The sequence below is a fragment of the Lepisosteus oculatus genome, chromosome 24 (assembly GCF_040954835.1).
Source record: "Lepisosteus oculatus isolate fLepOcu1 chromosome 24, fLepOcu1.hap2, whole genome shotgun sequence".
NCBI classification, from domain to species: domain Eukaryota; kingdom Metazoa; phylum Chordata; class Actinopteri; order Semionotiformes; family Lepisosteidae; genus Lepisosteus; species Lepisosteus oculatus.
In genome coordinates, this window is record NC_090719.1 from 11248747 (window position 1) to 11272207 (window position 23461).

The window sequence follows — 23461 nt, forward strand, 5'->3', positions numbered from 1 at the left end:
AGTTTCCAATAAGAAAAAAAAACGTTCCAAGGGCTGTAATAAAACATTGCTATATATTCTTATGATATAGTTGGAATTGTTATATACTGTATTCTGACGTGCAGGTGTGTGTCTCACTGTGTACTTGATAAGCACGGTACAGCTTTCTTTGTATTAAATCACTATATGACACATTATCCTAAGAGTAGATCAGATGAAAAAAAAATTGATGTAATGCACTGAGTCATTTCATAGGGAATGGATTACACAATATTGACCTTACAGAAAAAGCAAACGTTTTTTTGTAGAATCTTGCTGCTTTACCGCAGACCTGACCATTTTGTTTTGAAGTACCCAAGATAAATGTAGTAATGTAAGCAAAATTAGGGGTGTTTTGTGATTCCTTCTGTTAGTGCTAAACATAAGATAATTTACTAAAAGTCTTTGATCTTCAGGAATGCATGCATTATGCGTTAGAATTTATAATTCATAGCAAAGTATGTTTATGTATAATAAGAGGTGCCTGTAACATAGCCAGGGGAACCCCCTAAAGTTTATAGTTGGAGGGGGGTAAATATTTAGAAAAAGGCTGGAGGGAACCAAACAGAATTCAGAGCTTTTATCAGCTCCTAAACCAGTTACTGTACCTCACACACTGTAAATTAACACATATGGTTTTCCACTCCATAAATGCTTTGAGGAAAGTAGTGTATAAGTTCAATAGATATGTTTGTGAACAATTTGCACCTCCTTCAAGACACAATACACTTGCTGCTTTCAATATTTAAATACTCGAAATGGATGTGTTTTCTGTGTAGATTACAAGCTTTACTGTAGGCTGAACGCGTGAGTGACTACAGTTCTATTGCAGGAGAGCAGTCCCAGACAGGGCCTTGTTTCTGCATGACTTCTCTTAGACTTCAAACAGAGACATAAGATTTGAAATTTCTTAGAAATGTAAAAAAAAAATCTTCATTCTTGACCATTAGACATGATTTCCTCTGTCTATCTACGCTTTTGAGCTGTGGCATGCACTAGGTTTCCTGTTGTGTTTTCTGATTGTTGGTTTCCTATAACTTGATAACAGCATGGGGGCTGGGTAGTTTCAATGTTTAGCCAACAATCAACCACATGGCCCGGAAAGCCCAATTAATGTAATTTATTTGCCAGTTTCTTGCAGGAAAGTCATTATATTAAAAAGGGTATACTTAATAGATATTAATAAGTTGTTAAAATATTGCAAATGGTTGTAGAAAGCTCAATTTCAGTACATGTCTTCATTGAGTCATTATGAAAATGGGAAAGAAAATTAGTTTGGGTGTATGTAATGGGGAAACACATGGGAAGCTGGTGGCCTTTTTAATCACTTAGCTGGCTTACAATGGAACCTAATTACTGAATGTATGGAGCAAGGGGTCATGCTAGTTCCCATGGAAGACTGTCAGTGTCATTAACACTACCTGGTATCATTAGCTGAGGTCAACTGCACAAGTGCGTCTTGGGAACTTCAGCTGCATATGGACCTCAGGCAACCAAAGGAAAGAGGTCTGGGTCTGCACATCAGGTGCTGGAGTGTATGACATTCCATAAAAGCTCAGTAAGAAGCACTGTTCCTGGTACTCTCTGCAAAGACACTGGCAACAGCCGCTGACCAATACAGTTACTCTAAAGGAGAAAACCTACTGAAGACAGAACCTGGATTTAGATATAGATATAAATCTACTTTGCACAAAACAATACTCAAGATCACAAATGTACCCAATAAAACACTCTCACTAATCCCTAAATTCCATTCCCAGTTTTCCCATTTGATCTACCTTTTAGCTTGATCTCACCAGATATCAGAAGCTAAGCAAGCCTTAGGGGAACGTGGCCAGTGCTGAGACTGGAGACCTCCAAGGAAAGCCAGATTGCTACTGCAAACTGTGTTAATGCTCTTGCAGGTGGAACTCTTGGTGCCATCTGCCCCAGAGACTCCAAAAGTCTGTGCCTCCTTCTGATGACTGGGGACACCGTGTTGTAAGAGGTTCCATCCTTTAAATGAGACATTTAACCAAAGTCCCGACTGCGAGGAGTGGTAAACCTTGTGTCCTAAGTAAACTTTATTCTGGTCCTACAAAATGGAGCCTACATAAAGTCCCAACTTAATTCAGCTGGTGAAACAAATTCTCACTTTGGGTGGAGCAGTGGCTGTGGGTGGAGAGGTGTCACGGTGGCACTGCTCCTGTGGCTGGAAGGTTGCCGGTTCAAATCCGCGGCTGGCAGAGGAATCCTACTCCATTGGGCCCCTGAGCAAGGCCCTTAACCCCAACTGCTCCAGGGGCGCCATATAAATGGCTGACTAATAAAGTGATCTTATCTAATCTGCTGTGTAGTGGTGTTGCTGATGTTCATGGCTGCCTTGTATCAGCCAGGTTGGGGCTATGTTTCAGTGGTCAATCAACTTTGTGAATTTCTTAGGGATCCTTTGAGATGACAGTTGCTACAGGTATATCATATCAATTCACTGATTCCCTTACTCTCCTTCATCCCCTATGATTGTGCAGTGAAGGAAAGGACCAAATGGTTTTCCAGTGTTGTTGTAAGGTGAATGGGACTGTACAAACACAGGTTTCTGGGTGATTTCTGTAGTGGAAGAAGAAGCTTGGGACAGGGTAGTTTGTATGTGCTATGTGGGGGTGGGAGGGATCATGGCATACTGCATGTGTGAAGGGTGCGTTTTCAGCTTGTGCTGGTCAGGATATCAGTTCAGTCATGTGGGGGATCTCTATCTTACTCCTTTTAAGACAGAGCTTTTACAGCTGATATAACTGGATAAAGTGGTTGAAAGTTAAAGGATCGAGAGGAACTCCTGCATAGTTGATATTCAGAGAGTAATGCAGTAACATGCTACGTTCTGACAAACTGTACATTGCATACATCCAACCATGTTCCTTTTATTACTGCATTATCTGTATCATTGTTGCTCACCGATTTTGTTGTAGTTGCCTGCTGGCATTGGATGAAGAGAACTTTGCCGTAGTGGTTCCTTATGGTTCTTAAAGAAACTGCAGCAGAAGTAGATGTGTGATAGTAGGTATCGCATCATATGTGCTAAGTATTCTGCATATATTGTAATTATGAGTTTTACATTTTACTGTAGTAATTAGAACCACGGGATGCAGAGACAAAAAAATTATAAAATTGTTGAATTATGTCTTTAAAACAGCCCTAATCAAGTAAAGAACATTTTAGGGTCACATGTCATTATAATTATTCACCAATTTTAGAAATAAACATTGGAAGCAGAAAAAAGTAATTTAGAGGATAGTATTCTTTGAGTCAGATTTCCATTTCCTCATATTTAATTAACCGCATCTCTTAATAATTATTTTTTTAATTTATTGCCTGAGATGTTGCTTTTATGTATTTGTACCCATTTTACTGAAGCAATCCGAGTGACACATGTTGCTTAAATGCTTAAAAAAGCAGTATTTGGACCCAAAACCTTCAAGTTACTGTACAAGTCCAGATATTATGACACTATTTTCTCCTTAATATTTTGCCATATTCATCTCAATTTACAGTACTTCTCTTTTTTCTCTCCTAATTTATTGTTTTAATTTTAGTTAAGCAATCTACCTGATGTCTCTTTTTGTCAGTGCCATCTGTCAGTCAGCTTTTTATGCTTAAAATATTCTGCAATCCCTTCTGATTGTTTCAGATTCATACACTTTCATAAATCTTTTTTGCCTCTCATCCATACTTTTTCCTTTTTTCAAAGCTCTAAGATGTCATCATTGTGCAGGATTCCCATCTTGTTTAAGGAAAATAGCTAAGATTCTCAATGCTCTGCATTCTGATCAATTTCGATTTTTTTGTCCCAGAAAGGAAAGTACTGTATACCAGAGAACATAATCTTCAAAACAGTACTTTAAGAAGGGTTTTAAGTTAGTATTTTACAATACCTGCCTTGGCAGCCTTTCAAGAGCTGGATGCTGGATTATTTTGACTGCTTATCATATAAGAGCAAAGAATGCTCCTATATGCTCGTCTTGGTCAACTATTAATCAGAGAACTCAGATGAGCCAGTATACCCAGGTACTCTATACGTGTCTCTAGGTGAAATGCGAATCTCTAGTAATGAGCACATGGAGGTGTGGAAAGAGGCTTGTGCTAGTCATTTCTGAAGAAAACTATTTAGCACCAACACCTACAGCAAAAGCTCCATTGGGACTATTTTAAATTATAGCTGAACTTGACTGTAGAGACTGTAGATACTACAGAGCGAAGACCTCTGAAGGTTTAGGACACTAAGCATCCTTGAGCTGTTTTAAAAACAGGAGCCCACTGTCTCAAGAGTAATGTTTGCTTCAGTGACCTATTGCAGACCTTTGAAGCAGACAACAGTAGAGACCTGTTACTTGACTATTGCTTTGTATACAGTGGGCAAAATTTGTGGGTATTTATTTACCCATTATGTTCACCAATCAGAGAGACTTGGGCACATCTGTGGTTGAGTGTCTTAAACTTGTTCTCTAGTTCCAGTCATGTAGGATTGTTGTAAAATATGGGCTGTATTAACACAACAGTTTTGACATATCCAGCTTCAATTAAGTCCTTGTTTTGCAGTCAGTTTTATAATCCTTTAGGGGGGGGGGGGGTACAGGCTTTTTTGAAAATGGGCCTCATTTCTGAGTGTTTTTTTTTAGACTGTAAATTTTTCCACTACTGTACACTCAAGTTTTCTTTAATTTACCACACATTTTTCATTTAAAAAGATTCAGATGAAAAAGCATCAACATGCGATTTGAATTAAAATGGCCTATGTCTGTCATCAGTTGTCCTAATTAGGTCTCTGACATTTTATCTATGTGATTCACTTACATTTCTTTGGCAATTGTAAGCTAAATAAGAGTTATCTTAGGTCTTCTCATTTGTTGTTCTCAAAGTGATCTAACTGAGTATGAGCAGAGTAATAAACCTTCTCTAGAATGTGTTGAAGCTGCAAGATTTTCCCCTTGAATCAGTTTCCGGGGGTCTTTCTGATGTAATGTTTTTTTTGTTTGGTGACTGTGGTCCTCATCGTCTTTACAAGTTGCAAAGGAACAAGTAATAGGTTTATTCCTGGCTGAAAAGAGAAGAAAGAAAACAACGTTTCGGCCGTGGAGCCTTCTTCACAAGTTTCCTGACATACAGTTTTGGAAAAATATTTTAAGACGCTGCATTTGCTATCAAGCCAAAAACACAATGAGAAAAACTTCTGACACAATGAAGACATGCAACTGTGCTCTATAACCGAATATATTACTTGTTGAAGAGGTTAAAAGGAGCACAAGCTGCCTGGTTTATAGTGTGCAGGCCTCTACTGCACAGGATGATTGTTTCAAATTGGTCTCTGGTGCTTGTCAATGGTTGCCCTGTGTTTTGTGTTGTCATCTGCTTGCTCTTTGAGTGTTTCCCCGTGGAGCTGGGAGGGAGAGATCAAAACTACTCCGGACTCAGTGTGAGTCAGAGCTGAGGTTACCCAACTCTGGCTTTTCATTGCAGCAGCTCTGATTGAACTTTCACGTGCATTCTCTTAGCAGATGATTAGGTTGTAATTGACCTAATGGGAAAACATTCATGGATGGCAAATGGACATATTTGCATTCTGTAATGGTTATATCCTCTGGAAAGCTGTTTCTTTTACTTTATATGAAAAGGTCAATATTGCATCCAGATATGTTGCATGGTTTCGATACTATTCAGGCCACTTGAATGTAAAAATACAAGACCGAAACTGTTCACATCACATTTTAATGACTTGATCCTAATACAAAATCACAAACATTAACTAAAAAATTACCATGAGCTGAATGCTGCAGTATTACAGACTTCATAAATTTCCTTTGCATATTGTCATACCCTTTGGAAAAGGTGCAGGGTAGAGAGACACTGCTGCCACTCTGCTCATGGTAAGAAAATGAAGACTCACAGGTCTGTGGGGGCAAACCTGAGCACCAGGCAAACCAGTAGAGAACATGCAACCTTTACACATACTGTATGGGTACCTGAGCCTGAAATCAGGACCCTGGAACTTTTAGACAGCACTGGAAATCTCCACACTACTGTTTCCCCCAACAATCCCCACTTAAAAAGTCTCTTATAAAATAGCAAGTATACCCTTGCTGCAATACCCTTAAATGAATCTTCAGCTGTAGCTAATTTTAATATGACTGATTAATACCACTATTATTCATATCAATGCATGTTGAGAAAAGAAAAGTAAAATATCCAACTGCCTCAAAACCTCTCTGATCAAATGTCTGCCTTTTCCTATTATAAGGACAGTAATGTTTTTATAACAAGATGCCAAAAGGTGATAGATTGTTTGGATTTGTTGTTGGTGATATACAGTACTAAAAGAAAGTGTCATAAAAGGTGAAGTAATACAGTACAGTATGTTCAATAAACAGATTGGACTCCTGACAACAGTGATAAATTCAGAAATATTTTCAGCTGAGAACAAAACTGGTCCCATGGGGATGCGATTAGGTTGAATCTGAAATACTTACTGTGCATGGTATCATCCATTTTCTAACCGGTTTATCCAATTCCAATAGCCTATCAGACAAGCAACAGGTACAAATCAGAATACACCTTGGATGAGACAAATCGCAGAGCACACACAAACACAAATATGTATACCTGGGGCAATTTCTATAATGGTATCAAACTTTTCTTACTGTGGGGATTTTATGTTGAAAAAAGAAAGTACAGTAAGCAGACTTTTATAAATGTGAGCACTACATTTTCCTAGTTTTTTTCCGAATGGACACATTGTAATTAAACTTACACCTGTCCTGTACGGGGAAATGTCCACTTTAAGAAATTGTACTATATCCGATAAACCGACGTGGAATATGCAAGAGACCTTTCATCAGTTCTGAGACATTCAGTCAGTGCATTAAAAAAAACAGTTTCCTCGGATGTAATTCTAGAAATCCTGATTAGTTAAGGAGATGATGGTGAGGAGCTGAGGGGTTATCCACAGGGGGTCATTATCTATTATCTCACCTTTTCTGTCCGCAGGCTTTCAAAAGTGCCACAATGAGCTCCTACTGGTGTGCAGGGAAGGGAGATGTCATTGAGAACTGGTGTCGCTGTGACCTGAGTGCCTTCAGCAAAGATGGGCTACCCAACTGCAGCTCACTGCTCCAGCCTGTGTATGTACACAGCACATCCCTTGAGAGACTTTATTGCGGTATGCCATGGTAAAAGCAGAGTATGGTGCAGTAAAGTGAAGTGAAATGAGTGTAAACTATTAAGACGTTTGTGAAGAACGATGTGAAGTGTGGGAAGCCCCTACCAAAACAACATGGAGTATTAACATATTTCAGTAATAAATACTGTGGATATACAGTATGCCTCCAAAGCTTGAAAATTTTAAAATTGGAAATTAAAATACATTGCCAGTTTATTCAGTTTCACCCTTCAGTCCATGTGATTTGATTCGTTCTAAACCTCTCTAAGGAAAACGCAACTTTGCTCTCCTGAACGCCGGTGAGATTCCTTAGTTCACTGAGGGTTATGAAAAGCATCATGCTGCACTGCTGAAAATATTTTTAAGGAGATGCCACTTGATTCACCCCTTTCTGGAGAGTTTGCCGCTCTCAGCAGCGGGAGCTGGAGGATGACATAGAGTCGTTTCCTTCACGCTGGTCTCAAACCTGAACTGACATCTGGTCCAACTCTCCAGGAAAATGAGTCACATGATATTCACAGCAAACCCCATTGTAACTCTATAGGGTTTCAGCATATGTTAGCTGAGGCAGGTCCTGGGCTTATGTTTAGTGTATCAGTCGTTGATGCACATTGGATTTGGTATGGATACTTTGCTTGGCTGTTTTTGTCTTATGACTCAGTAGTTAGTTTGATGCAGTGTTTTCTTATACCAGCTTGAACGTGGTCCATGGTTGTCAAGGCGTACCCTGTAATAACCATCCACTTCGCAAAATTATTTTAAAAACATGACAGAAGTGATCTGAGTCAGTAAGTCATCATATACATGGTCATTGACAAAGCCATTATGGAAAAAGAATTATACAAAGACATTTGAGAACTGCTTATTACCCTTGCACAGACTGCAAATCTGAAATGTGTACCACACTGACAGATATAATTTTATTATGCATGTGTCTATGTTGAAGTGTGATAGCTTAGGTATGCCTAAGCAAAGGAAGAGTAGAGCATTTTAACAATTATTTTATTTAGGTGTTCATTAAATAACATTTTATTATTAAATGTTCTTTATTAAATGCTCCCCGTTGCTTGTCACACCATAATAAAAGTCAGTTTGTATAAACAAAGATTGTGAAAGCATCCACAACTCTCAATTTCTCCATGTATTTATGTCACAATAATGGAATCTAATAAAAATGGATATCAAAAGCCATCTGTGCTATGAATCAGAAGAATTCAAATAGGTGCTTATTAAGCACTGCATTTTTCACACTGCATCATTGGACTTGGGCACTGTCCTTCAAGGTGTCAAAGAAAAAAAACTGACTCTGAAGCATTATCTGTTTTTTGTAACACAGATTTGTCTTCTCTTTGCTTTTAAAATAATAGTAAAACACACAAAATGTTTCCTTGAGATGTGGTGGTAAGGTGTGACTGGTTATTATAAGTTATCTCTTACTCTGTGGTCTTGGGATGGACTGGTCTCCAATCCAGAGGGAGAACAATGTCACACACACAATGTGCGTTATGTTTCCAGGACAACCTTTTTTACTATGAACCTCTGCAGGATATGTGGCTTTCTGATAATGGATGCCAAACTCTGTCTTTTAAGGTAAAGCATGCACAAGATGTCACCTAGATGTATGTGGCATGTTAAGTCTTCCTCGGCTTGGAAGTTAAAGCCAGTGGTTGTTTTCAATTGCTCTTCAGGCTTCGTCTTGCTGCCAGTCTGGAGCCCTCCAGCACGATGGTGGCTCTGGAATGGGTGGACATCGAGCCAGTGATTGGATGCAAGATCTCAGACTACATCATCCAGCACAAGAGGGTAGAGGATCCTATGGAGGCCGAAATATACACAGGTAGGCTCCCTCAAAAGAGGGCTGATGTAAGAGTTGTGCAAGTGTGTGCTGCAGTTGTGGCACACTGTGTCTTGGGTCTCCACTGGAACAGAGCGCAGTCTTCCTCTCAGAGAAAAGGTGGCAGCAGCAGGGATATTGAAGCCATTTTCTGGAACTACTGCAGTGCACTTTATTTAGAGGATCCACAGTAAAAAGAATACAAATACGAGGTCTTGGACACTACTGATCTTAACCGAGGGAAAATGGGTTTATGTTACAGGACGCTGATATTATGTTGTCTTTCAGAATACGTCTGTCAAAGCCTTATCCTCTGAATTTGACTGTTCCTTCTTTATTTCCTCCTCCCTTTCCCTCACTATGCTTTGGAAGGTGAAGTTACTCACACAGCAGTCATGACTTCTGCTCTTGCATTTTTATTCCATACTGTACCTTCAGTAGTACTAGATTGTGTGCCGTGTTTTCTACTGTAGTTACACTAACTTAGCGGCCTTATTGCACATTTCTAGAACTTATTTTGTTGGATGTTATGGCCTTTTCAGTCTTACATTGTATTATTAAAACAAATGCTATATTTTGTGACAGGTAGTATGAAATTAGGTCTGCTGCCTCACAGCTCTCAGGTCCAAGGTTTGATGTCAAACTAAGATGTCTTGTGTGTGGAGTTTACTGTACATGTTTTTCTCGTTTTCATAAGGGTTTTCCCAGGTATCTAGTTTCCTCCCACCTTTCAAGGAAATGCTGGCTATAGTAACTGATGTCTCTGCATTGCCTTTTGCATGCATGTCTCCTGGAGTCCCATCCAGCATACAGTTCCATATTGCACCCTGTGCTTTCAGGGTAGGTTTCCCATTACTGTGATATTTAGCAGAGATGAGTAGTTTTCTGATAGTTAATGGATCCATTATAGCTGTGTTTACAGGTATATAAGATCCCTTTACATAAATATCAGCGCTTTGGTCTGCTGAAAGTGGAATAACAGCTCAGTGTCCCAGGGATCATCAGATATGGAGACTACAGGAACATCCAGGACTGTAAAACTTACTTAGGTGTTCAGCATTGACAAAAGTACCAACTATAAAATTTGCATGTATATATTTCTCAAATAATTTGGTTCAGATACTTTTGACCTGTAGCTTTTCCGGTCCCTTTGAGGAAGCAAAGCACGAAAACCATAGGCATAAAGAAGAAAACCCATGTTTATACACGCCAGAAAGTTTGTGTTACACTTTTAGTTTGTTTACGTTACAAAAAGAAATGAAACCATAACGTTGTTTTGTATTATTCCTATTGTTGCTTTAATTTTTTTGTTTATATTTTTATTTCTTTTTTTATTATTGAATACACAATGTAGTGTTACATGGTTTACGAATTATACAAGAACATAAAGACTAATGCAGGAAATCATGCCAACAAAAGGGGGCTGATTAGCCCATCTACTTTGTGTTTTGTAATTTATCTGAAGGTTTGATTCAGCTGATTCAGTTTCTTGAAAGAACCCAGGGTACTGCCTTCAACATCATGGCCGACTAGCTTGTCTAAGACTCCCACAATCCTTTGTGTGAAGTAGTTTCATTAGCACTTTCCCTTAGTTTCTGTTTTTATCCTCTGGCTCATGTTCATTGATTGTGGAACTTGGGTTGAATATGTCACTGTCTTTGGAGTCAGGGTCTGTTGTGCTCTTCTCTGTTCATGTCTAAAGCGATTTAGTTCTTTAGCCTATTCAGTCCATCCTCTCTGTGCTTGTGATGTCCGAAGTAACATTAAGGAAGTTCTACAGTTGCTGTTTAGCCACCTCCCTTGGCGCTGTTTTCCAAAGTCAGGCCAATGCTTTTGAGATCTTTCTTTGGTGTGCTTCTTTTTCTTGCCCTGCTGTGCCCATCAGTGGGCTAGCTTCCGTATTCCATTGGATGGGATTCTATACACGCCCCAGTGATCTTTAACGGCCTGAACTGATCTGCAGTGCCATATTTGCACTCTATGTATGGATTCTTCTTTAAGGGCCAAATAATTCATGTTTTCCATGCTGTTTGGAATTTGGTTTAGGATGTTTCCGACCTTTTGGCAATGGAAGCTGTTGTTACCCAGCAATCAGAGGAATACAGCTGCACAGTGAGGTTGTTACTTTTGAAGACTCTTAACTCGGTTTGTTTGCCTCCAGGTAGTTTGAAGGCATAGGCCTGGTTTGTTTTGCTGATTCACATTTTCACCTTCCTCCCGCAGTCACCACCTGTTGACTCCTTGCTGCTGAAAAGGTGAGTGCTCCCACCTCTTGCAGTGGTTTGTTGTTCACTGTAAACGGTTGGTTGTCCCTGGAAAATGAGCCTCATTAAGGTTTGTCTTCTCAATGTTGACAGTGACAATGCTTGCTTCTTCTGTCACAATCACTGTCTTTGAATGTCTTGTGTCACCTGGAAAGACACGTAATATGATGAGGCTAATGTAGGTTTTCTAGCATTGATGTCATCGTTCCCTGTATGCCACATTTTCCATTTCCTGTTGCTCGTTTCGCCGGTCAGAACATCGAAAAGAAAACAAGGAATGGCAAAAGATTACAGCTGTGTGACACTCCCAGCATCAACCTGAAACCTTGGGTGTAATTTTGGTGGTGGCTGTATAAAACTTGGTTGTGTTTTTAACACCTCTCATGATTCATCAGCTCAAGACAGAGACAGGTATACACAATACAAGGTTTTTAAAAGTCAAGAACAAAGTGTGTTTTTAGATAGGATTTGAATGTGCTGACTGATTTGGGAGATTTACTTTTAATTTAGGTTCGGAGATTGGTCCACAACCTTGGAGCAGCAGAACACTGCAAACATAGTTTCCATATACAGTAACATACAGTATATACAGTATGTGACATACAGTAGCTGTATATCTGAAACTTCTCTAGTATTTTTCCAGAACTAAACTAAATTCTAAATTACCAGGTGGAATTGTAAAGCATAATGAAGTTCTTAATCCTATGTTGTTTAATAGCAGCTGACTGGAAAACATAAAATGGTTTGAAAAAACTAAAATCTCTACAACCGATGAAAAACATAATCATACACTTAGGGTTATATATACAGTATATGCTGGAACCTCCAGGTAGAAAAAAAAGCAATAACTGATCAAGGAAGTGCTATTCAATAATATTGTGGCTTAAGACTGGCATGTCACAGGTGATAACAAGGTCAAATATGTATTCTTTTTCAAGAGTGATTTTTCAAGCTGATTAAAACGTTGCAAAATCCAGGAGAGTACAAATTTCCATCCAGAAAAGAAGAATGTAGAGCCACAACGTGAATATTAAAATCTCCTTGCATTAAAACCCTCATAAATCCATACACTGAAAAACAAAAGTGACTGATACTTTCCAGTTGTACAGAATTCTGCTTTGGTGACTTGTATACAGTCACAATTACGAGTCAGGTTGAGCACCAGACTTTCAACTGATTCAAACAGCAGACAATGTTCTCAGAGAAGCATTATAATAGGTCAACGTACAGCTACCATTGTCCAAATAATCTCACCCCTCTTCTGGAAACACTGGTTTTCTCTGAATCTTCCAGTAAAGATAAATAATTTAAACATTTCTCAGTAATAAATTTGTTCAACAGTTGTGTTGGTAAGGGAGCTAGTAATAAGTAATGCAACTTTAAAAGCAGTCAGTGGCATGGAATGATAAGAAATAGGAAAAGTGTACAAACAGCTTAACCTCATAAGACCAATAAGAATACCGTGAACCCTCTACTTAAACGGATCACCAAACTGTACCAATCTGACAATATGACGTTTGTTTTCAAAGCTAAACCGGAGATGTCACAGCTGTGTGGTGACAAATGTTGAGTTTATGTTCTTAGAACATTGTTTGCACTCAGTTTTCTGCTGTTTATGTGCTTGTGAATAGCTGCTGCTACCATCTACTGAGTTTTTTGGGAAACACTTGATATGTTGGGGAACAAAGAACTGCTGTACAGAGATCCTGTCTGCAGTTGGCCAGTTTCTGGTGTATGGCCCAAGTTCAGGGAAAAAATGGCATGATGTAATGAATTAGTTCATTGTTTATTTTCTCTGAATTTGTAGCGTCATTCCACTTATAAACAGGAATGATATAACCAGTATCTGAAGATTTTCCAATCCATTGTGACCATTGTTATTACTGTTAATGATGCTACCTCAGCTAATATTTCTGATAACAGTAATACAAATTGAAGGAACACCGATCAAGATGGTGGTAAACAAAAGAGGGCAAAGCAAGGTCTCCCCAAGATCTGAAACCTAAATGATACTCTTCCCCCCCACCCCCAGTAAACTGGGTAAACCTAAGTTCACTAAGAGAGCTGGTCATTTGAGTTGACACAGCGCAGAACAGCCCTGATGAGATTGTGCAGTCTTATTAAAGCTTATCTGTGTGCTAATTTGAAAGAAAGGTTAAGCATGTGGATTGTATTAGCAGGAGTCAGTTGGAGACTCTGAATGACGGGGGTGTTGAGTTGCCTGTTACAATTGGTAATTAGACGGGATCGACACCACACACTCACCTGCGAGGGCGAATGAGTCAGAGCTCCTGTGATAGGCGGTCGAAAAAGGCGCAATGGAAGTAATGAGAGTTAGTCACCAGGCACAGCAGGGGTGATTGAGGACTCCAGCACAAACAATAATTCGCACGGTCTGGCCAAAGACAGCCGGACTCCAGACCACACTTGCGCGCTGCGGCACGGTGGGGAGGGGATAACACTGATTTTGTCTCACTTGTATTCTGTCTGAATAGATCTGTCGCTGCAGCACAGTTCAGTGTTTTCTAACCCCAGCGTTAGAACTGGCATTAGGGATTTGAGTTTTGCTGGCTGCTGTCTTTCATAATTGCACAGTATCTCTGAAACTAGAGTGGTCCTTTCTTTGAAAAAAATGAAGGGGATATTCATTTCATTGTGCTTAAGAGGTAGTGAGGGCCTCATATCTTAAACCTTATTAGTACAAAAAACTGGCATTGCTTTTGTGTGGCTGAACAGCATATAAAATAGTGTATGTGGATGTCTATGCAGGGTAATCAGATGCTGAACATTAATCTAGACTGTAATTTTACAGATCACACAAAAAAAGATTTGTCTTGCCTCTTGCAGAGAGTGGGTCAGATAGCCAGCACGTTTCCATATTATCTCTTTATCCCTGAAACGAAAATAAAAAAAGAGTTCCCCTTATATGAATTCAAAAAGAGATGATAAAGAAATGCAAACTTACAGTAGGTGCAATGCGCTTGACAGAAACAGGGCTGGACTGTATTGTGCCTTCTATTTAAATGAGGTCGTTATCCCTTGATCTTCCTTTTTACCTGATATAGGCGTCAAGATGGTGGCATGTTCCTACTCTATCAGCTAAAGCTTTCCTGTCATGAGCTTGTCATGATTGTTTTTCATTTGAATTTCATGAGTTTACTGTTGTTCGCAATAAACCATTTACAGTTGCTTTGAATTACGAACATGTGTTCACACACACTCTTGGCCACAGATACCTTGGGATTTTGACATTCTTATCTACTGCCACTCTCCCTAAGGACTTTATTGCTCTGTTGGATTTTCTTAACTTAATACAGTGCCTAATGGCTCCAACTCACATGGAAAATGAGAAAAAACTGGCTCATATTGCTGTATATAACAGAACTTGTGACGTGTAATATAAACAATAATTATACAGTAATTTAGGAATGTGTACATGCTCAAGAAAGCAAGCCAGTGACAACAACAGAGTAGCAGGTTATACATATGATTGGATGGACTGTGAAAGTGAGATTCTTTCCCCAAAGACTTTGACAATATCAATACAGAGATTCTATTAATAAATAGCATGACACAAACCACGAGTCCACAAGTGCAGACTACTGTACTGTATGTGGAAGTGCATTTAAAATGGAGTAAAGAGGACACTTGTTTATCTTAAGGGTTGTGAGAGTACCCAGCCATGTTGTTAAAGGGGATACCCTGCCTTCTTTTAAGAAGCAGCTGGATGACGTCCTTGGATCAATTAGCTACTGACTCCCAAACACCCCAGATGAACATGAATATTCTCTTTTCATTTGTAACTGTTTGTATGTACAGTACTTAAAGATTTTGGCAGCCTAACTCAGAGCAAGGTTTTGGTAAAGCAAGCCAAATGACTAAAAATTCACTTTTTTTTTACTCTAAGGGACTTCTAAAAGTGCAGTGTACAATTAGGTACGGTTATGTCATTTTTTTTTAGTTTGACATTACTGAAAACGTACAGTACATGAATACCGTTAATACCCTTCAAAACGGATATTGTGGTCTTTCTTCTTGAGACTGCTCTCCTTACTGCTGGTTTGTAGTCAGCAGCAACCGAAGCAGATTCTGGGGAGGAATGATGCCTTTTTTTTTTTGTCACTACATATCTTATTTGAAAAGTCATCAGTTCAGTCAATGCACAATGCAAGTGACTGTCAGTGTTTGTATTAGGCTCTGGAAACAATTCCACACTGGCTGCCCCTCTCAGTCACCTCAGCTGTCTGTAAAGTCACTGAGCTTTGTTCCCCAAATTGGTGATGTTGATTTATATTTGGATGAATCAGTAACGTGAGTTTTTTTTTGTTACTTTGGATCCATCCTGAAATTTAAAAAAAATGCAATCTTTCTGAACAGTTCCCTGTGTACTTGCAAATATTTCAGGTGAGGCCAGGGACAGCACACAAATCTCTTCTTCCTTTGATGTGGTTGGACACCAGCCTGGATGTCAGTATATAAATCCCTCAGATTTATATGCCTGCGGTCTAACTGGCTTCACAGACAGTCACTTAGGTCTTACTACAGGTATCGTTTGTCTGCTGTAATCAGAATGCATTGTCTGTTCCAGTAACCTACTTTAAAAACATATTTTTTATTGGAGTTTATTTTGTCATATTCAGTTTTCATAGATTTCACATCTCAGGCTTAAAGTCCTGTCACCCTTTTGCTTCTTCCATATTTCGGGATATTTCCAATTTATAGAGCGCAGAGATCCTAAATGTAGCCTTTTACAATAAAACAAATTTTGAACAAATAAGAAATAGCACATTGGATGACTAGCTACAGGATACAACCTGACTGGTTCTTTAAAGCCCCAAACTGGGACACGTTGGGTTTAGGGACTCTTAGCTTTTAGATATGCCAAGATCAGGCTGTGGAACATGTAGTATAACTTAGAAGCTTAGTATAAAGATGCACATGACAGTGAGCATGCTGACCTAGGAATTAGTTATCTTCTTCTGAAGTTACTCCTTGACTCTCAGTTAACCTAAAATTTATAGGACTCAGCTGCAAATGTTGAGGTCCCAAAGGAGTGTGAATAGTTAGCAGATATGTATCTCCCTCCTGACTAAGAAACAACAGAGGAGAATCTGAATAAACAAAAAAAGCCTAATTAAAATAGCCAGACAGCGCCTTGTTTTGTTGTCCTAATTTTCACTGGAAGGGGTTATAGATATAGCCGTTTATATGCATATATCAGCTTTTGAAAAGAACAGGGCACAGCATATCATCTTATTAATGTTTGGAATTGCCTTGTGAGGAACATTGAGCTCTGCAGAGGTACAGAACACTTGGATTTACACAAACATTTCAGCTAAGTATAATAATATTTTTTTAAATATTAACTGTGCAGGAATGTTGCACTTTGCTTTGTTTATGGAGTTACAAGGGTCTGCTTAGATTAAGAAGATTAATTTCTCTCCTCAAGGAGTGTACTGGTATGTGTGCAGGATAAAGCTAGTGCCACTGACTAACGTGGGTAACATTCGTTGCTGGAACAGCTGGAAGAAGGAAAATCCCTCTTTTTTATTTTCCTGTCTCTGTCCATTCTATTGTTTACATTTCTCTCTAGAACAAAGTTTCACAAGAGACCACAACAGATTCACTCAGGGCAAAGTCTTTCTGCAGGGATGTTCATTGTTTTAATTTATCTTATAAAAACATTGCTTTCTCTAAGGAATACAAGTTGCATTTCCTTTTAACAAACTTCTATAATCGTGACTTTTCTCTTTTTTTTTTTCCTCTCTGTCTTCTGGCTACTGGTTTTCTCCAAGGAACTTAAAATAATTTTCACTACATTCTTAAAACATAAGAATGAAAAACATAGTCTGGCTTAGCATTACAATTGCTACTTTTAAAGTGACCATTGTGGTATGGTATCTAGATAATGAGAAACTAAATGACAGTGATTCTTAAAGATGTGTGTAACGTCATTATTTGTGAACCTTTTTTAATTATAAATTCCACAATGCACTTTGTTGCCCCTTGTTTTTATTTTTTTCCCAAACAAGAGTCCTCTCCTCAACAGTTCAGGTCTATACTAGCCCATTCATACAGTACATACAGTAGGTATAGTCTCATACCAGGGCTGCAGATTTAAAGCACTAGAGTTCACAAACACAAGCTGTGGAACTCATTTTTTTTGAAACCTTCTATCAACTAGGTCAATAACAGACAGGCTTAGAAAGGGACATGATGAAACCACAAAAGAACATCATGAATATTTCAGAGGTAAGCCCTCAATGTGGAACTGATACCAAATCAATAGATGCCTAAGCTTTGTGTCGGAAACTGTGTACCTTCATCTGAGCTTATAGCTTATAGCACAAGCTTTACAGTGCTTTTAGAGGACTGGAGATATGCATTCTCCTGAGGTAAGCTCAGCCTACATGTTTTTTCTAATATTGATCATCTCAAGTAAACTGGTAGGGAAAGTACAGATGGTTGTATTTGTTTTGTACATGCAAAGCTGAAGAATTTGGTGTTAGAGATAAAATAGGGCATCCAACCACTAGCAGGGACTCTGAATCACAGTCACGTATTATTTTTCCATAGGCACATTCATTTATAAAGAAATATTCAGCTCCAAAAATGTCGCAGGTCCTAAAATAGTGGTTTCAGATACAAACATAACAATGCTAGTGAAGTTAAACAAAACTGATGCTTGGCTTCTACTATATTTCTGCAATAACTCCATTATCCTATTGACCTCACAGGGTCCATTCTCTTCATTTGTTGTACACGGTTGCACTCTTTAACAAACTAAGGCCTAAGGTGAAATCCCTCATTGTCCTCAAAGTTTTTACTCTGCTTCCAGCAACAGCTCCTGGGCAGAAGTACTGTAGATCCAGTTTTTTAATTCTCTCATTATTCGTAACTGAAAGATAAAATGGCTGTCTTCTTGTCCAATAATTTAAATTGAAAAAACGATGATGCGTTATAAATTTCTACCTTTAGGTTTAGAGAAAAATAACTTTATAGATTCTTTCTAGATTTCTAGAGTAAATTTCTAGATTCATAAATACCAAAATTGTCTCTGCTTTGCATGGCTCTAGAAATGTAGTGCATAGGTAATGAGTGCCTTTAGAGGGATGTTTGGATACACCGATACATTGGCCTGAATTGCCAGTGAATGAATTTCCACTGGGGGGTCTGACACTGATTCTTTAGCTTATTTATGAATTTTTTAATACTACAGTCTAATGCGCCATGGGTTATAAAACACGTATGGAAATTTTGGGAGTGTTTATAGACCAAAATTAAAATGATTTTGTAACAATAAGGCATGAGAGTGAGTTCAATGTTGTCCACCAGCACAGTACAGTGATAACTCAGTAGTTCTCCCATCGTACATCTGTCAGCTTGGTACTGGAGCTCGAATCATTGTAGTAAATAAAGATACCGGAATAACTGAAAATGAGTATCAGACAACGATATACAGTGCCTTGCTAAGGTATGTAGGTTCTTCACATTTTGTTGCTTTAAAGCTTACAGTCATTACACTTTGAGGTAACAATTAATGTGTTATGTACACAGCGTACTGCACACAAAGCAATTATTTTCAAAGCAAAAAAAGAAGGATGTATAGTAAGCAGATAATCTAAAATTAAAATAAAAAAATATTGCATAAGTATTCACACTCTTTGATGTGACAAGCCCTTACTTAATTTAGGTGCACAAAATTGCCTTAGCAAACCCCACATACTGTACTTAGTTGAGTGGACAATGTCTGTGTGCCATCTTAGTGGTTTAAAAATGATTTCAGAAAAAATGCACGTCTCTGTAAGGTCTCTTAATAACGTAATGAATTCCGAGCAAAGATTCAAATGAAAATTTTAAAACAAATGACGGAAATAGTGGTATAAAGTTGTCAGGGGAAGGATATAAAGCATTTCAACAATACCCGTGAGATCTCTGAGCAAGAAGTCAATTATGAAGTGGAAGGCATCTAGGCACCCAAACAGAAACTGGGGAAGGAGGAAACTGATTAGGAACACCACTGTGAGGCTAACAGCAACTTTGAAAAAGGTTCAGAGTTCAGTGACTGAAATAAGAGGAAGAGACCATGGGTGAACAATATCCTGGTCACTTTACAAAGGGGGTTTATATGGAACTGAGAAAAAAACATCTCTAATTCCTCATGGGGTTTGCAATAAAGCACCAAAGTGATGCTGCAAGCATGGCAAAACTGAAGCTTTTTGATCTAAATCCAAAGTGTCACAGCTGATGCAAACCCAACATATAGTCCATCATTCGATCAACACCATTCCTACTGTCAACGTGGTGGTGGCAGGATTATGTTATAGTTCTGCTTCTCATCAGCAGGGACTGGGAAGCTTGTCAAGACTAATTGCAACATCAGCTACAGTGAAGTGGCTTAAGAATACGAAAGTAAATGTAAGTTTTCAGTTAAAGTCCTTTCTTGAATCCGTTATTGAGAATCTGTGGAAAGACGGGGAAAATGTGTCCTTTAGTGATCCCCTAGCAACTTGAGACAGTTTGAGCAAATCTGCTAAGAAGAAAAGGTTACACCAAGGTGGTGCCCCCTGCAGACTTGCAGCGTCCACTGTATATTGAGTCCATGGGTCTGGATAATTATAAAATCAAAATATTTCATTTTTTTCTTCAGTTTTTGCTTACATTTACTGTAACTTATTTCATTTTGAAAACAGTTTGAGATGTAAGGATTTGATTGGAGGTTAAAAACACAATATGCATCATGTTGTCATTTTACAAAATTGAACACCATGGGAAAGGTACAGCAAGGTACAGCGTTTATATTTCACCCCATAATTCATCCACGTTTGCTTAATAGAATGTTATCGGTTTTTGCAATGTGTTTCTAATGACAAAGAACATGTGTGCTTACTTACAATCCTCAGCTGAGTAGCAACGCAGTGCACATTTAAGGCACTGTACCATCCTGCTGCATTCTCCGACTTTGACTATATTTCAGTCTAGGGAATATAGTACACCAGGACATACTGTAGGTCCAGTGAGGATACAACAACCATTTCACATTTGTCTACCTGTGCAAGAAATAAAGGATGTTGATGCCATGTTCTATTCCATACATGTATATTCATATTACGCCAATAAATAAAAGACAAACATTATGCTCCAAAAAGTTTTTTTTTCTTCATCAAAACAAAATAATTGCTTGCAGATTATCAGAGGCAGCAGCAATATTTTAACTGGTTCCACTTCAAAGAGAACTTTTGCGTTTCATCAGTTGTCATTCCATGATGTCAAAGTTACAAATGTTTGCTTTGATGTGTTAAAAGGTTATTGAGGCAACCAGTAAATATCTCCTGTTCACAACACTCCTTGGTTTGGGTAGGAATGAAACCTCTATTAGTTTTGCTGAGTCTTGGGGCGGATGGTAAGCAGGTTTCAAGAGGGAACAGAGTGGTTTCTTTCCCAGATTCTGCCTGTGCAGTTGCCTGTGAAACACATGAGACTTGAGAACATTAACAACAGGTTAGGCTGGAACACAGCTGTGATATCTAGTAAAAGATCCAAGTGCCTTAGCTGAAAAAGACATTTTTAAAATTGCTTATCTATTAAAAACAGATCCTGCATCACTGTTAGTGCAAGGCTTGTGTTGGTTAACAAAGTAGCATGAATAACTTTTTCCTCATATATCATGATGAATCACTTTAAATAAATGACTTTATGTGATGGCTTCATCACTTCTGATTTATAGTTTATTCACCAACTACAGACCTGTAAAAGTAGGCATTTTGTAAACGTTATTGTAGTGTGGTATAACAAAAATCTGTAGAATACAACAAAATGCAATTGGTTATACAGTAATTTAACAAAATGCAGTAATTATAGCCATCACGGTGGAGTTTGTATATACAGGATAATTATTGTAGTTTTGTGCTTTATAATATGGAAAGAGGATGACTTTACATATACTGTAAATCTCTCATGCCATTCCCAGATAAAATATTTATCTTTTGTTTTCATGAAATACATTGTGGTGTGAGATAAATTGACAACAGTTAATACCAATCTCTATTTCAGTGAGACATTGAGGACATTCCAGAACTTGAATACCAGTGGTAGATTTTTGGGGGAGATATACTGTGGTTGTACCTGTTTAATTTATTCTGGGTATATTGTTTATATAGATATACATTTTTACATATGTAGGTCATATGTTGGAGTAGTCAGTGGTGATTATTCCAATTGGAAAAATAAAACTGAAGTGGAAATATAAAACTGCATTAAAAGGGGGCTTTAAAGCTTGGAGTCAGTTTATGGATCTCTTTCTGAAATAGCACAGTATCAGAAACTAATTTTAAAGCTTTTCTGAAACTCAGCATAGACCAGAAAACAATGTATTTAGTTCTGGTCATAGGAACTTTAAGGGGACAAAGTGTAGCCTAGTTAATTACATGGATTGTAGCGTGGTAGGCTTTAAGAATGCTGAACCCTTTCCAGTAAAAATTAAGGAGGGGGGGGGCTGAATTCAGATTAGATTGGTTTTATTTTTGCACCACTGTGTTTATAAATCCTTCAGGGGTCATGATAGTGAAATCCTTTCCTGGCCAGTTCAGACAGAGGAAGAAAGACAAAGAGAGTGGTGTATGGAACATGTTAGTAAGCCATGTTCTTTGGATATGATTGCCAGGGTACTTAAACAAGAGTAAATTGAGATCTGGGATCAATAATACACTAGCATAAACATAGCTGATAGCTTACCTAATCTTATAATTCACCACATTTTCTGCACAGCGCGTTTTTGTGCTCCTTTTCGTGCCAGACATACAGCAGAACCATCTGTCTGCCTCCTTTCATTCCTTTCCCATGGTTTTGCACTTGTTGAAATCCTGCTCACCAGTCTTGTACCAAAACCACCTATCTAACTTCCAAACCAGTTTTCAACAGTGGAGCTCAGACCTACTGAAGAGTAATAACAGCTTCCATGCAGTTGGTAATGAAGTGCTCGGCCCCATGTAAACAACGTCTTACCAGAACCCGCACTCTTGTACTGAAAGAGAAGTTTGTTGAATATTTTTGGTCTTTCGTAATGCGCACTAACTCAAAAGTCAAGAAGAATATCTCAGATTTCAATCATGTTTCTGTTCAGACCAAAGAAATGAGGCAACAGTAATGTTTGTCAGACGTGTTTGGCAAATTACAGTCTTTCTTGGATTTCTAACATTATGCAAAACAAATACCATTTGCTGCATTTGCATTGTAAAACAAACCCACCTTTGTAAATTCTATCCACATCCAAAAGACTGCAGTATAGTTAATTGGGAGCATGATGTTAACAATGCTGGATTTGTTTACTCTACCAGAATAACAGAGAGAACCCACTAAATGAAGGAAGGTCTAGCTTGAGCAGTGTTCACAGCTGCATATACAGTATATTGTAGCATTAATTCTGATACTGTAGCTATTCAGTGGAGTCCATGGATATATGGGTCACTCAGCCAAAAAGCAAACTCTGCATCTGATGAAATATGTCAGAATATTCCATGTGTGCTCTACAAAGGCTGAGATAAGTAGATGGTAATGATCTGTTGTTGTTTTCAGTGTTGACCTAGGATGCATATGGACCAACAGTTATATCTTTTGTGAGGTCACATACTTCTCCCTTAAACCTAATCTGCTATGGTACTTCTGTAAAGTCATCAGTTATGATGGGACATCCAGGACCACATGCTCAGCCTTTCCCAGTACCTTGAATCGGATGAGCTTAGCCCATGAAACATACATTTTGTTTAGTTTGCCCAGTTTGAATTGTTTTTTTTACAGTTTCTTGTTAAATCTGGAGTGCTTACGTTATATTTTGTATCCACATTGCTAAGGGTTTATGTCACACCATTTAAGTAGTGAGACAAAACATCTGTTAAAGATAGACCTCCAGCATATTAAAAGGAAGTGAATGCAGACTCTTAAAAAAACAATACTTAATGACAGCATGTAATCTTACATTTATTAGATAAGCAGTTTAATGCCCAATTAATGTGGCTGATCTCATTGTGTCTTCTTATTTTTACCTTTTTCATAAACTGGTCATGTACAGTAGACTTCACTGTACACTTTGTTCCTTCTCAAAATTTCCACAAGATATCCTTTTCCTGATTCTTCCTGTAGCTTCATGCATGTTCGCCTCAT

At 38.3% G+C, this 23461-nt stretch overlaps 1 protein-coding gene across 4 annotated transcripts in view; it reads left to right on the top strand.

The window, feature by feature from the left end:
* Positions 1-23461, top strand: part of LOC102686174 (astrotactin-2) — a 627894-nt gene that overhangs the window by 477741 nt on the left and 126692 nt on the right. For all 4 annotated transcript variants that reach the window (XM_069183294.1, XM_015367152.2, XM_015367153.2 and 1 more), the window contains 2 exons: positions 7033-7166; positions 8893-9041. In XM_069183294.1, coding sequence (XP_069039395.1) covers positions 7033-7166; positions 8893-9041 — 283 coding nt within the window. The remainder of the gene's footprint in view (positions 1-7032; positions 7167-8892; positions 9042-23461) is intronic.